This window comes from Martes martes (genome assembly GCF_963455335.1).
Source record: "Martes martes genome assembly, chromosome: 1".
Taxonomy (NCBI): Eukaryota; Metazoa; Chordata; class Mammalia; order Carnivora; family Mustelidae; genus Martes; species Martes martes.
In genome coordinates, this window is record NC_137888.1 from 216534806 (window position 1) to 216547606 (window position 12801).

The window sequence follows — 12801 nt, forward strand, 5'->3', positions numbered from 1 at the left end:
CACCTGCCCCGCAGACCCCGCCCACGAGCCGGCGGGAGCGCGGCCGCCCGTCCTCTGTCGCCGCCGCGCGGCCGGGGCCGCACATGACGCCCGGCCCTCGCGCGGAGCGGGGCGCGCGGCGGTCGGCGAGTGGACACTCCGGCCCGCCCGCCCCGGGCTGCGGGCCCCCGCGGGGCTCAGACAGGCCCACCTCGCTCACCCTTCGCCACTGACCGGCCCCGGCCCAGCAGCTCAGCCCTGCCACACGGCAGGCGGGCCCTGCGTGTTTGTTGATCGACTCAACGACAGGGCGCCGCCGAGCGCCGTTTTCCCTTTGCTCACACCAGATCTGGCCGCGTTCAGGGCTGGAGGGGTGACTCAGGGCAACCCCAACACCCCTGTCCGCGGAGAACTTTAACATCGTTCCCAGCAGCAGAAAGGATTCCAGGTCGTTGGCTTCCCCCCCCCCCGCATTAAATGGCATTTTTCTTCTCAGTGGTGGGGAGCGTCCTGAATATCGTGGAGGCTGGGCGGGGGGAGGCAGGCGATCAGGTGAGGAGGCAGAACGAGGTCCCATGCTGAAGGACGCAGGGGGCCAGGTCCCCGAAGTTCTGGACGCCAGGCGATACAGTGCATGTCTGATCCTAAAAGTGCATCTCATTGGGGCGCCTGGGGGCTCAGGCGTGAAGCGTCTGCCTTTGGTTCTGGTCATGACCTCGGGGTCCTGGGATGGAGCCCCGAGCTGGGCTCCCTGCGCAGTGGGGACTCAGCTTCTCCTCTTGCTCCTCCCTCTTGTTCATATTCTGTCTCTCCGTCAAATAAACAAATAAAATATTTAGAAAAATACATCTCATGATTCTCCAATCTGGAAAGAGAACTTGAGATTTGTCAGTGGAGAAAATCGCACCTATTTACGTGGATGGAGAGCTGGAAAACCATTTTCTACCGCCTCAAGCAGCAGATGAAGGTCAACCCGTTTGTTTTGTTTCTTAAATTCCACATATGAGTGAAATCACATAATTCTGATTGACTTACTTCACTCAGCAGAGTACCCCCTAGTTCCGTCCGTGCTGTTATAAATGGCAAGTTTTCATTCTTTTTGATGGCCGAGTAATATTCCACTGTATATATGACCCACATCTTTTTTTTTTTAAGAGTTTATTTATTTAACAGAGAGAGAGAGAGAGAGAGATCACAAGCAGGCAGAGACGCAGGCAGAGAGGAAGGGAAGCAGGCTCCCCGCTGAGCAGAGAGCCCGACGTGGGGCTCGATCCCAGACCCTGAGTGAGACCTTGACCCGAGCCGAAGGCAGAGGCCCAACCCACTGAGCCACCCAGGCATCCCTCTCCGGCGATTTTTAAGTTTAAACTTTAGTGTCGCTGACGTAACCGAGCAGCTCCGGCGCGCAGGCGCACTAGGAAGCGCCCTCCACGGCGAGCGCGGCGCGCGTTATGGCCCCGTCGCGGCCCTTCCCGCGCGGGCCTCGCCCTCCTGTCACCGGTGCCCCCGGACGTTTGCGCCGCGACCCCGCGCTCCAAGTCGCGCGGAGCACCGGTTCCCACTCCCGCCCGGCGCGGGGCTCGAACCCACCGCCCCGAACCCCGGAGCCGCCGGCCCGCCCGACCCGGGCTCACGTGGGTCGGTTCGCTCGCGCCGCGGTGCGTGCTGCATCGCCGGGGCCGCCGCGGCGTGGAAACGCGCGCCCCCCGCTCCCGCGCGCGCGCCCCCGCTCCCCCGCCCGCTCCCCCGCGCGCCCCCCCGCTCCCGCTCCCGCGCGCGCGCCCCCGCTCCCCCGCCCGCCCCCCCCGCTCCCGCGCGCGCGCCCCCCGCTCCCCCGCGCGCCCCCCCGCTCCCGCTCCCCCGCGCGCGCCCCCCCCGCTCCGCGCGCGCGCCCCCCGCTCCCCCGCCTGCCCCCCCGCTCCCGCGCGCGCGCCCCCCGCTCCCCCGCCTGCCCCCCCGCTCCCGCCCGCGCGCCCCCCGCTCCCGCCCGCGCGTCTCGGGGTGCGCGTGGCCGCGGCGCCCGCCCGTGTCGGCGTCCGCTCGGGCGTGCCCGGGACTCGCGGGGGGCCGCGTGCCCCTGCCGAGGGCCGCGCTTTCCTTCCCGCAGCTACACGTGCCGCGGGGTCCTCGTCGGTCACGCGCGGAGACCGGACGGCGAGCGGACGGGACCCGGACCCCGCCCCTCTTTGTGACGTCACACTCGGTTGCCGCGGCCGCAGCCAACCAGGCCCGCGCGGCTGGGCCGCCTGGCCCCGCCCTGCTTGCTGGTGATTGGAGGAGGCGTTGCACCACGCGCCCACACACACCAATGGGGACGTGGCCGCGACGCGGGGCGCGGACGCTGCCGAGTGCCCCGAGTGCCCGAGTGCCCCGCATCCCGCCGCCCGCTCCGGTGGGCCGGGCTCTCCGCGGCTCGCTCTGAGAAAGCAGGCGGCTCCGGCCTGCTGCGCGTCGGCTGCCGTTTCCTGAAGCTCCGTCCTTTGCAAACACGCACAAGTGGGCGGTTAATGATTTTATTTCTTGAGGTGCACAGTTGCCCTGAAGAAGATTCCAGAAACTCGCAGCCGGGCAGTGTGAGCACCTCGCCCCCTCCTGAAGTTCTCACCCTCAAATAAGAGCTGGCCTGGGAGGTCACCCAGTTACTACATTCTGTGGGCGGGTTATTGCTCCGGCGCCGCTGGCTGCTCGGTGCCTGCAGGCAGGCGGGTACGGGTGCTGCGGGTGGGCACTGCGCAAGCGGGCAGGTACACATGCTGAGGGCGCTCGGTCGTTTCCCCCGGAAACAACCGTCTGGGTAGAAATGGGGCGGGTCCTCTGCCTGTCTGGCAAGTGTACTAGCTAGCCCTTGCTGGGTGGTCACGAAGCAGCCCGAACCAACAGACTCAAAGCAGCAGTTCACACTTGTCTTTTTTGTTCATCGTTTCTGCAGGTTAGGAGTTCAGAAGCGGTTGGGCTGCCTGGTTCTGGCTCAGGGTCTCTCATGGGGTTCCGGTCCACACATGGGCCAGCTGGGGTGGCCTGCTCTGAAGGCTCAGGGGGGCTGGAGGACCCACTCGTAGGCGCCCACAGAGGCTGTTGGCTGGAGGCTCAGGCCCTCGCCCCATGGACCCCTGCCCGGTACTACCTGAGCACCAGCAGGAGACAGCAATGCGAACCGACCCCCCCAGCCTGCAACCCCGAAGACCGCCAGGCAGAAACCTACAGCTTTTATGACGGAGTTTCTGAAGCCACAGACTGTCACTGTTGAAATCCTACTGGTTACACCAGCCAGCCCTAGTCCCTGTAGAGGGTCTACACAGGGGTTTGACTACCAGGACAGGGGGACTGCTGGGGGCCCTCTCGGAGGCTGCCCACAGAAGACCATCTGTTGAGAGGAAGCACAGCAGGGCAAAGCAACGTGACCACGGGACATCAGCTTCCCCGCCCTCTTCCGGGACCCACTCTCTCCTTCGAGGTGACTCAGCTGCCAGGTGGAGGTCATGGAGCCCAGGCCAGGCCAATAGGGACTTTTGGCAGCACTAACGGAGAGTTTGGCCGTTCCTTTCACCCTAGTTTGCTGAGCTGGTACTCCAGCCTATGCCAGGGGTCACCTTGTCACCAAGCCACAAGAGCCCGCTAATGAGTGAAGCCCTAACCACAGATGGTAGCACAAAAGATGGAGAGAGTGGAAGAGAGGGGCCGAGGGAGACCCTAGCCTTCACCTGAGCCCCACATCCAGCCTCGCCTGCAAGCGGCTCTCCTCACCACTTCAGGATTAGAGACCCGACCTTCACGTCGCGCCTGACAGTTAGGAGGGGTTTCTGTCCTTTGTCACACGATGTCATCAACGGATGAAGGGCACATTCACAACATGTCCACCCGCACACGGGAGCATCCCCAGCCCCAGCAGGAGTGAGGTGCCCCCACCCGCTGCCTGGGGGATGGACCCGAGCCCACGACGTTCAGGGAGGGAACCAGACACAGGAGGCCACACAGGGTGTGAGTCCACGCGTGTGACACGCCCAGACCAGGCTCCTCCCCGGACGGGAAGGGGCTCGTGGGGGCCAGGGGTGGGGGAGGGGATGGCTGCGAGGGACAGGGTTGTCTGGGGGCGATGGAATGTTCTGGAACTAGAGTGATGGTTGCACAACATCGTGAATACACTCAGTGCCCCAAGTCGTGCAGTTTAAAGACGGCCAACTGCATAGTATGTGAATCGCACATCAACAGTGATGACAACAAACAACAGTAGAAGGATGGGAAGACCAGGGCACGCGCGCCAGTGTTTGCTCCTCCCTCTGCCGGCCTGTCTCCCACCCACACCCCTTCCTCTCACATTCTCCAAGGGCTCCAAGGGTTCCTGCCTCTTCTACACAAAACAATCTCTCGTCCCGTCAGGCCACACCAAAGCGTGCGACCTCCCTGGCCCATCCCGGGCTCCCTCTGCTGCCCGGCCCCGACCTTCACGCCGTCCTTGCACCAGAAGCCCCGAGGCCGACCTTTACACACCAGCGGAAACACACCCAGGCTGAGGGGAAAAGCAAGGTCACCGGGCGGCGCCCTCGCTCTCCAGGGAAGCACAAGCGTAAACAGAAAAGAGCCGGGTGACCCTGTGACCTTCCCACGCGGGTCGTGGCTCTGTCCACGTGTGGTTTGTCGCCAACAGAGCTCGTCCACACTTTACTTTTGGAATTGGTAGTAAGTCGGCGAAGAGGAAAAGCCCTGTTTGGAGGGCCTCCAGGGCCCGAGTTCCGGTTCCGGCCCGAGGTGGTCACATCCCACTGCCAGCTTCCCCCTCCCCGCCGGCCGCAGGTGCGCCCACGGGACGTGCGGTCCTCAGGGGGCGGCGCGTCGCCGCGTGGTACTGCGGCTCTGTCCGAGCGCCTCCCCTCCCCCCACCGTGCGGGGCCTGTCTCCTGACGGACACGGCGTGGGCCCCAGCACAGGGACAACGACACGGTCAGTTATGGTCACACTGTGTGTGAGGCCCTGCGCGGGCACCGGATACCCCGCTTCTCCCCAAACTGTCCGTTTGCATCTTTGTCGCCTTTTTCCCGGATTATAAAGGAAACGTGCTTTGAGAAACGTAGCCTCAGGCCTGTAAATTCTTCGGTTTCTCTCTCTGAAGCAGGGCCTCTCTCCAGCCCTGCAGACATCGGGGTACCCCGGGCACTGGCCGAGATCTGGCTCACGAGGGGCGGCGGGCTCAGAGCCTGCCGGTCCGAAGGGTCACCTCTCCGAAGCGTGTCAGACCCCGCCACAGAGGCAGACAGCAGGAGAGACAGTCCACTTCTCTTTAATGATAAAAGAACAAAGCCAAACAGAAGTCTGGGTTGCATAGTCACCACCCGAGGCAAGGACCCTCACCTCCCACGGTCCCGGGCCGGCCGCCAGGGGCTCCGGGGTTGGAGCCAAGGGGCCGGTCCCCTTGCTGGGGGATCCTAGACGCTCTGCAGCATGTGCAGGGCGTGCACAAGGAGCGGCCGGGCAGACAGGGTGGGGCTGGGGCTCTGCAGGGCGCCCGGGGGGTCAGGGGCGCCGGGCCGGATGCCTTCCCAGACCGTGAGCCGCAGCTCGTCGCCGCAGCCACCGAGCACCAGGTGAGTCCGGTCGCCACTGCCACTTATCTGCCAGGGGTGAGGCAGCGGGGTCAGGGAGAGGGGCCCCCACACCCACCCCCAGCCCTGGCGCTCCAGGGAGGACAGGCAGACCCCCTGACCTGGGTCTCAGCGCTGCCCCAACCCCAGGAGCTCAGGGAGCCGGGGCTGAGGGCTCTCCTGTACCCACGGAGAAAGGGGGCTCAGACGGGGCCTCCCCTGCCCAGGGCCACCCCAAATCCTGCGGCCTGGGTAACCCAGCTTCCCCGGCGGACGTCCTCTCCAGCTGAGACCCAGTCCGGCTCAGGGCAAGGATGCTAGCCACTAGCTCTGCTCTAATCTGGAGCCAGAGGGAGGTTTTACTGTAACAGAGTAATAGTGTTTTGGGGTAACAAAGAACGCTTCGTACACCACTGCTTCTGAAGTCTGGATCAGGCCTGGCTGTGCTCGGTCAGCGATCTCCAGCACCGCCCGGGCAAACCTCAGTCTAGACACGACTGTCCTCCGAAATGACGTTTGGGCGGCTGCGAAGGGCCGCCCCGTGAGGACGGCCCGGGGGACGTTCTGCCGGGACCGAAACCTTTCCGATTCTGCATATTTTGTACTTAGAGGTCCCTACCCCCAGCGCCACCGAAGCCGGCTGTTTGTGGCCCCCCACGCCGCCGCAGAGGGGCCGGCACAGGCCCGAGGACGCAGGCGCCCCGCGCTCACCTGCAGCGTCCCGTCGCTGAACAGCAGCAGCAAAGCCCGCTCCGAGGCCAGGAAGCGCAGCAGGCAGAGGCCGGGGGCCGCGGGCGGGGCGGGCGTGGGCCGGCCCCCCTCCTGCGGACAGACCCAGCCCCGCGGCAGCTCTGGCGCTCCCGGCCGGCCGGGGCCGTCCCCACTTGCCCGGCCCCGCCCGGCCCCGCCCGGCCCTTACCTCTCCCAGCCGCTGCTGCATACAGCGGGCAAACAGCCGGAGGACAGCCAGCTTGGCGCCCAGCGGGCTGGGCACGTCCCTGGGGGCGAACGTTTCCAGCTTCCCCCGGCCAGGCACATGGCACACTCGGCTGGGGGGTGGGATACAGGGCGGTGCCGCTGTCGCAGCCTCTACCCGGGGCACTTGGGGCCCCAGGACGCCTTCCCGCCAGCCATGCCCCTGGGATGGGGGTTTGGGGACCAGCTCCGCACGGACCCACCTCTGTCCTTACCTCTAGCCCCGGCCCCTCCCCAGAACTCCAGCCCCTTGGAGCCATGTCCGACCTGAGATCCCGGCCTGCCCCAAACCCATCCCCTTGCCACCTTCCCATCTGGCCCGGTGGCTGCTCCGACCTTCCTGCCGGCAACGGAAGTCCAGATTCCGACCCCGTGGCGTTCCTCCGAGGCCACCACCCCCGGCCACGGCCACTCCCTGCCTGACTAGTGCAACCACCCACCTGCTGGCTCCCTGGGTCTCTCCTGCCCACCAGGTCACGCGGAAAGTGTGGCCTGGACCCGTCCTTCCTGTTCCGACCGCCACAGCAGCTTTCCAGGCCGCTGACTTCACATCCTCCCTGTGTCCCCTCGTCACTCGGTTCCTCACACCCACCAGGCTGGGTCCCATGTCCGAAGCTTTGCACATGCTGTTCCCTGTGCCTCCCGTGCTGTTCCTGATGGCTCCTTCTCACCCTTCGCGTCTCGCCCGAATGTCACCTCCTCGGAAAGGCCCTCCACAGCCCTTACCCTGCAGCCCCCGAGTCCGTCACCTCACCCAGTCCATCTGCTCCAGAAAACTGCCTCCTGGAATCACCTGAGTCACTGGCGTAGCATTGTTTCTGCCTCTAGCAGGCAGCGAGTGCCCACGGGCGTGTACGACAGGCGCTACTTTAATAAATACCCGAGGAATGATTGAAGAAAGATGGGGCGGTGGGCAGGAGGCCCGTGACTTACTCCCCTGGGGGGCGCAGGGCCATGTGTGTGCCGTCCCGAAGCAGGACACCGCTGCCCCCGTCCGACAGGTGGTAGCCGAAGCCGTACTTGCTGAAATGATCCACCCACTTGGGGGCCCAGAGGGTGGGCCGCTGCTCCCCTGGGGGGTCCTGCGTGGCTGGGCATAAAAATGAAGCGAACTGAGCAAGGGGTCCGGGAGGCCTGGGGAAGGAACAGTGGAGACGCGGAAGATGGAGCGCCAAGCCCAGGGGCAGGGAGCCCAGCCTTGCCTTACAGGGGGAGGGACAAGGGGCTGGGGAGCCCCAGTCGCCTCTGGAGAGGAGCCCTTCAGAACCACGTGGAACGCTCCCACCCCGCAGGCTTTGCTAGATTGCGTTTAAAAAAAAGTGTGTTAAAAGCGAGTCGATCAGACTCGGGTCATGATCCCAGGGTCCTGGGATCCAGCCCCACATCGGGCTCTCTGCTCCGCAGGGAGCCTGCTTCCTCCTCTCTCTCTGCCTACTTGTGATCTCTGTCTGCCAAATAAATAAATAAAATCTTTAAAAAAAATAGGTATTTGAAAAGCAAATCGATCAGTGGCCTCTGGAATCCTGGGTCGGATCCTGGGAGAGCAAAGGGGCACTGGCGGAAGAAACGGGCAACCCAGCGGCCAGGGAAGCTGTGGGAGCGGCAGGCAGAACTCTCGGGCGGCCTTCGCTGTAAATCTCAAGTGTCCTTCACTGTTTCTTTAACATTTCTGAGTAATTCAGCGTTGGCTCCAGCTGAGGAATGAGCCTCAGTGTCCAGGGTCTTTCTGGGCCACAGGAACAGAAGAGTAAGAAGAACCTGCGCCCTACCAGAAAGGAGAGGCTCAGGGCGCCCGGGGGGCTCGGGGGGTTAAGCCTCTGCCTTCGGCTCAGGCATCCCAGGGTCCTGGGATCGAGGCCCGCATGCGGCTCTCCGGTCAGCGGGGAGCCTGCTTCCCCCTCTCTCTCTGCCTGCCTCTCTGTCTGCTTGTGATCATTCTCTCTGTCAAATAAGTAAATAAATAAATCTTTAAAAAAAAAAAAAAAAAGGAAAGGCTCCTGGGACAGTGACCCAGGAGGGGCAGGACATGGGGGGCTGGGATGCAGGATGGGTGTCCCTGTGCCCTGGAGCCTCCCTCAGCTCTACCCCCCAGGGGAGCCCCAGAAATACCCAGGGACCCCTGGGCAGAGTCGGGCACTTTTCTTGGGATGTTAAGGGACAGGTGGTCCCTATGGGCCAGGCTGGGTTCCTACCTGGGAGGCCGTGGTCCAGGCAGAGTAACAGGTTTCTGATGGCCACCTCGACCTCCTGCCTCTGCCTCCTCTTGGGCCCTGAGGAGACAGATCTCTGCAGGGGCAGACCTGTCTGTCGCCCACCGCGAGGAGCCCCTCCCACCAGCTCTGGCCCAAACTACAGAATCTGGGAACATCTTATTTAAAACCCAGAAGCATTCTGGCCATCGTCCCCATTTCACAGGTGGGAAAGTTGAAGCCAGGAGAGGGGTCCCCACCCGGGCAAGGCCCAGCGGTTGCCCCGACCTCCATACTCTCACTCCCCCCCGGCACGCGGGGTCTGGGAAGGGCCTGGGATGGAGTGTCCGCTCACCCGCTGGGTCACTCCTGAGGGTCCCTTGGGTGAGTAGGCGGACGGGGACCTCGGGGCGGAGAGCCCCTCTGTCCAACAGGGAGGCCTGGGGAAGAAGCAGCCGGGGTGAGGGGAGGCCTAAGGCGGGTGAGGGTCTCCGCGCTCCTCACCCGAGGACCGTGCCCCCCGCTCTTCCCTCTGCCCAGTCTGCCTGCCTCCCCACGTCTCCTGCCCGGAGCCCTCACCTCGCTGCCGCCCCCCACGGAGTCCGGATCTGAAGCACCTCCTTCCGGACCCGACGCCTCGCTGGGAGTGAATGGGCCTGAGGGAAGCATAAGGAGTTTCGGGGGGCAGAGCCTGGGCCCACGCAGCAGAAGGCATCTGCCTCCCACGTCCACCCCGCCGCAGGTGCGGAGGAGCAGAGCAGGTGGGCAGCAGGACAGGTGTGTGAGATACGAGCCAGCCCAGCAGGCGGGGGCGGGGAGGGCTGGGCAGGGGCGCTACTCACGGGGCGGCCGGCACCGGGTCGGCAGCAGCCGGCCCACCTTCCGGAAGAGCCTGCCCAGAGGCTGGGGCACGGTGAAGATGGGTGGACTGTGGCAGGAGTGGGCCGGCAGCCGGTCTGGAGTGAAGCCCTTCAGAGCGGGGCGCCGCGGGTCAGTGCGGGCCACCCGGCTCCCGGGCCTCGCCGCCCGCCCCCCCACCCCCGACCCCAGGCGGGCCCCGCTGGGGAACAGCACACACCTGTGTGAAGAAGTCGTCCTGCAGCAGGTGGTCCAGACTGGGCCGCTCTGCCGGGTTGGGCGCCAGCAGGCGGGTGATGAGGCGGCGGGCGTTGGGTGACAGGTGGGCCGGCTCGGGGTAGTGGCCGTCCCGGATGTTCTGGTACATCTCCGACAGGGGAGCCCCCGTGAAGGGAGGGGTACCGGTCAGCGCTGTGTACCTGACCCGGGGGGTGGGGGAGGCAGGAAGCTGAGTGCCCGCGTGGATCTGATCTGTGGGTCCGAGGTTGGCGCACCCCGACCTGTGCACACCTGGCCATCCCTGCCCAAACTCCCCGCCTCTGGACAGGCTCTGCGTCCACCTTCCCATATGCGCCCTACAGCTGACACACCTGTCCACACCTGTCCACGGCTCACACCTGCCCGTCCCCCATCCGGCCTCCTGTCTCTATGCGCCCTCCTGCCCCTCTCCCCAGGCCCAGGGGCTCCCCACACCCACTCACATGACGCAGCCAAGAGCCCAGATGTCTGACTGGCAGGAGTGCCCATTCCTGGCGATGACCTCTGGAGCCAGAAAGTTTGGGGTCCCACAGAGCACTCTGCAAGGGGATAATGGCCGGCTCAGGAAGGCTGGGGCCCCGTGCCAAGCGGGTCCCACTTGTGCCTCCGCAGAGGGGCCGTTCAGAGCCTCTCACTTACCGGTGGCAGTGGCCCCCTGGCCCCACCCTGGCAGCCAGCCCCAGGTCTCCAATCTTTACCACCATGTTCTTGTTGAGGAAGAAGTTACCTGCCAGAGGGGGCCGGGCCCGCAGTCTGTGAGGGCGGACGCCCCGCCCCCAGCTCCCCGGCCCCGCCCCCGGCCTCCCCCCGGCCTCCCCCCGGCCTCCCCCCGGCCTCCCCGCTACGCCCGTCCCGGCTCACTGGGCTTCAGGTCGCGGTGCACGATCCGCCGCTGGTGCAGGTAGCGCAGGCCGCTGACCAGGCCCCGCAGGTAGTAGCGCACCTCCGGCTCCGTCAGAGTCCGCCGCGCCTCCAGGACGTGCGCCAGCGACTGCGGGTGCCCGCGGGCGGCCGCGGCAGCGCCAGGGACACAGGTAATACAGGTGAGCTCGGATGAGCCCCGCAGAAGTACAGGAGGTGGGCCCAGGCGGCCGCGGGGAAGTCTGAGCGGGCCCGGAGGCTCCGAGGGGAACCCACAGTGGATACATGCTGGGCACAGGTGACCCCCGGTGTGCTCAGGAGGGCTAAGGTGGGCCCGATGGGGGCAAGGCGGTCCCCGTGGCCACAGATGAAGAGGAGATGGGCACGGGTGTGTATGGATGAGCACAGAAGGGCCTGGTGCGGACCCGCGCGGGGACAGGTAAGTACGGAGAGACAGGGGCGGCCACAGATGAGCACAGCAGAGGGGGGGGCGCTCCCTGTCCCGTGAGCACAGCAGACCCGGGGAGGGGGGGCTCCCTCTCGCCCAGCCCCTGGGGCACCTGGCGGCCACAGTACTCCAGCACCAGGTACACGTGCTCTCGGTCAGCGAAGTGTCCGTGGAGGGCTACGATGTTCCGGTGTCTCAGGCGGCTGTGCAGGGCGATCTCCCGTTCCACCTGCGGCCGTGGGCCCACGTGTCCACGCCCCGTCGAGCTCCGGCCCGGGGCATAACCCCATCCCCCCAGGGCAGGGACCTCTCTGGGGACCCCCTGCGAAGTGTGGAGCCCCGGGGCATGGAAGCACCGGGCCTACCTTGCCGTGGGGGCGCAGTCGCCCGGCCGTGCCCCCGGCACGAGGCACCACCTTGAGGGCAAACACGGCGCCGGTGGACATGTCCACCAGCTTGTAGCAGCGGCTGAAGGCACCCTGCGCGGAGGGGGATGCGCCCGCTCAGCTGCCGCGTGGGCACAGGGGCGCAGACGGGTAGCCCGGCCTCGTCATACACACACACACGAGATGCACGGACACACAGCTCACACCCTCACACCCGCAGACGTAACCACATGAACATAGGGAAAACGCAGGCGCGCGCACACAGACGTATCCGTCTCCCGGCACATCCAGCCGCCGCACCACAACACAGCAAGTGCGTGGACACACGACGCAGTTCCACTCCCAGACCCGGCAAGCGCGGAGGTGGAGAGCACGTTCCGACACGGACCTGGAGACAGCCCGACAGAGTTTCTACGAAGGTCGGATACCTGTAACACGCGAGTGCGCGTCCACGCCCCTGGACGCACAACCCACGGGCACAGCACAGGGCGCCAAAGACCGGCTCCCGCCGCACAAGGTACACTGTGCGACGGGCACTACACAGACCCGGGCGCCCGACCGCGCCAGCAGACGCCAGACCCCAAAGTCGCGCCGACACACACGGGCACGCAGAAGTCCAGCCTGGGGGCGCACACTGCTCGCCGGGGCTCGAGATCGCGCGCGCACGCCCCTCCCCGCCGCCGGAGACCCTCCCGCGGACTCGCGGAGCCGGGGTCCGCACCTCGCCGATCAGCTTCCCGCGCCTGTAGACGCGCCCCGAGCTCGGGTCGCGCAGGAAGGCGGAGACCGGCGGGCGGCAAGTGCGCCGCCGCCGCGGCCCGGGCTCCATGCCGCCGGGGACCCCGCGGGCGCTCTGCGCCGGGACTGGCGCAGCCTCCAGCCGACCCCCGCGCCGCGGCTCTGGGGGTTGCGCGCCGCTGGGGCGCGTCTTATTGGCTGAGGGGGCGGGGCGGGGCGGGGCCTGGCGCTGGGGGCGGGGCCAGACGCTGGAGGGGGCAGGTGTGAGGGGAGGGCGGGTGGCGGGCGTGGGCGTGCAGGGACACCCGGCTGGCAGGTGTTCCAGTGACAGCGGAGCTCGCCCCCCCCGCGCGCCGGCCCTGCGCCAACGCAGCGCGCCGGGCCTGCTCTTCCGATCCTGCGCCTCCTGCCCTGAAGTGTCAACGTGCCCATTTCCCCGAGAGGGAAACTGAGGTCAGAGAGCTTGTCTCCTTCTCTCAGAGGCCTCCGAGGGAGGGGTGAGTAGGAGCGGGGGCCTGACAGGGCTCTCGTGG

At 66.2% G+C, this 12801-nt stretch overlaps 1 protein-coding gene across 1 annotated transcript; it reads right to left on the reverse strand.

Annotated features, from left to right (window-relative positions):
• Positions 1–5238: 5238 nt before the first annotated feature.
• PLK5 (polo like kinase 5 (inactive)) lies at positions 5239–12359 on the reverse strand (the record flags this gene model as incomplete). Its single annotated transcript, XM_080826008.1, has 15 exons — positions 5239–5585; positions 6267–6377; positions 6475–6604; positions 7464–7620; positions 8723–8800; positions 9075–9159; positions 9299–9375; positions 9562–9688; positions 9798–9996; positions 10279–10374; positions 10475–10562; positions 10697–10826; positions 11257–11373; positions 11510–11623; positions 12252–12359. The coding sequence occupies 15 exons, from the start codon at positions 12357–12359 to the stop codon at positions 5400–5402; spliced, it is 1803 nt and encodes a 600-aa protein (XP_080682134.1). The 3' UTR covers positions 5239–5399.
• Between the last annotated feature and the right edge of the window lie 442 nt (positions 12360–12801).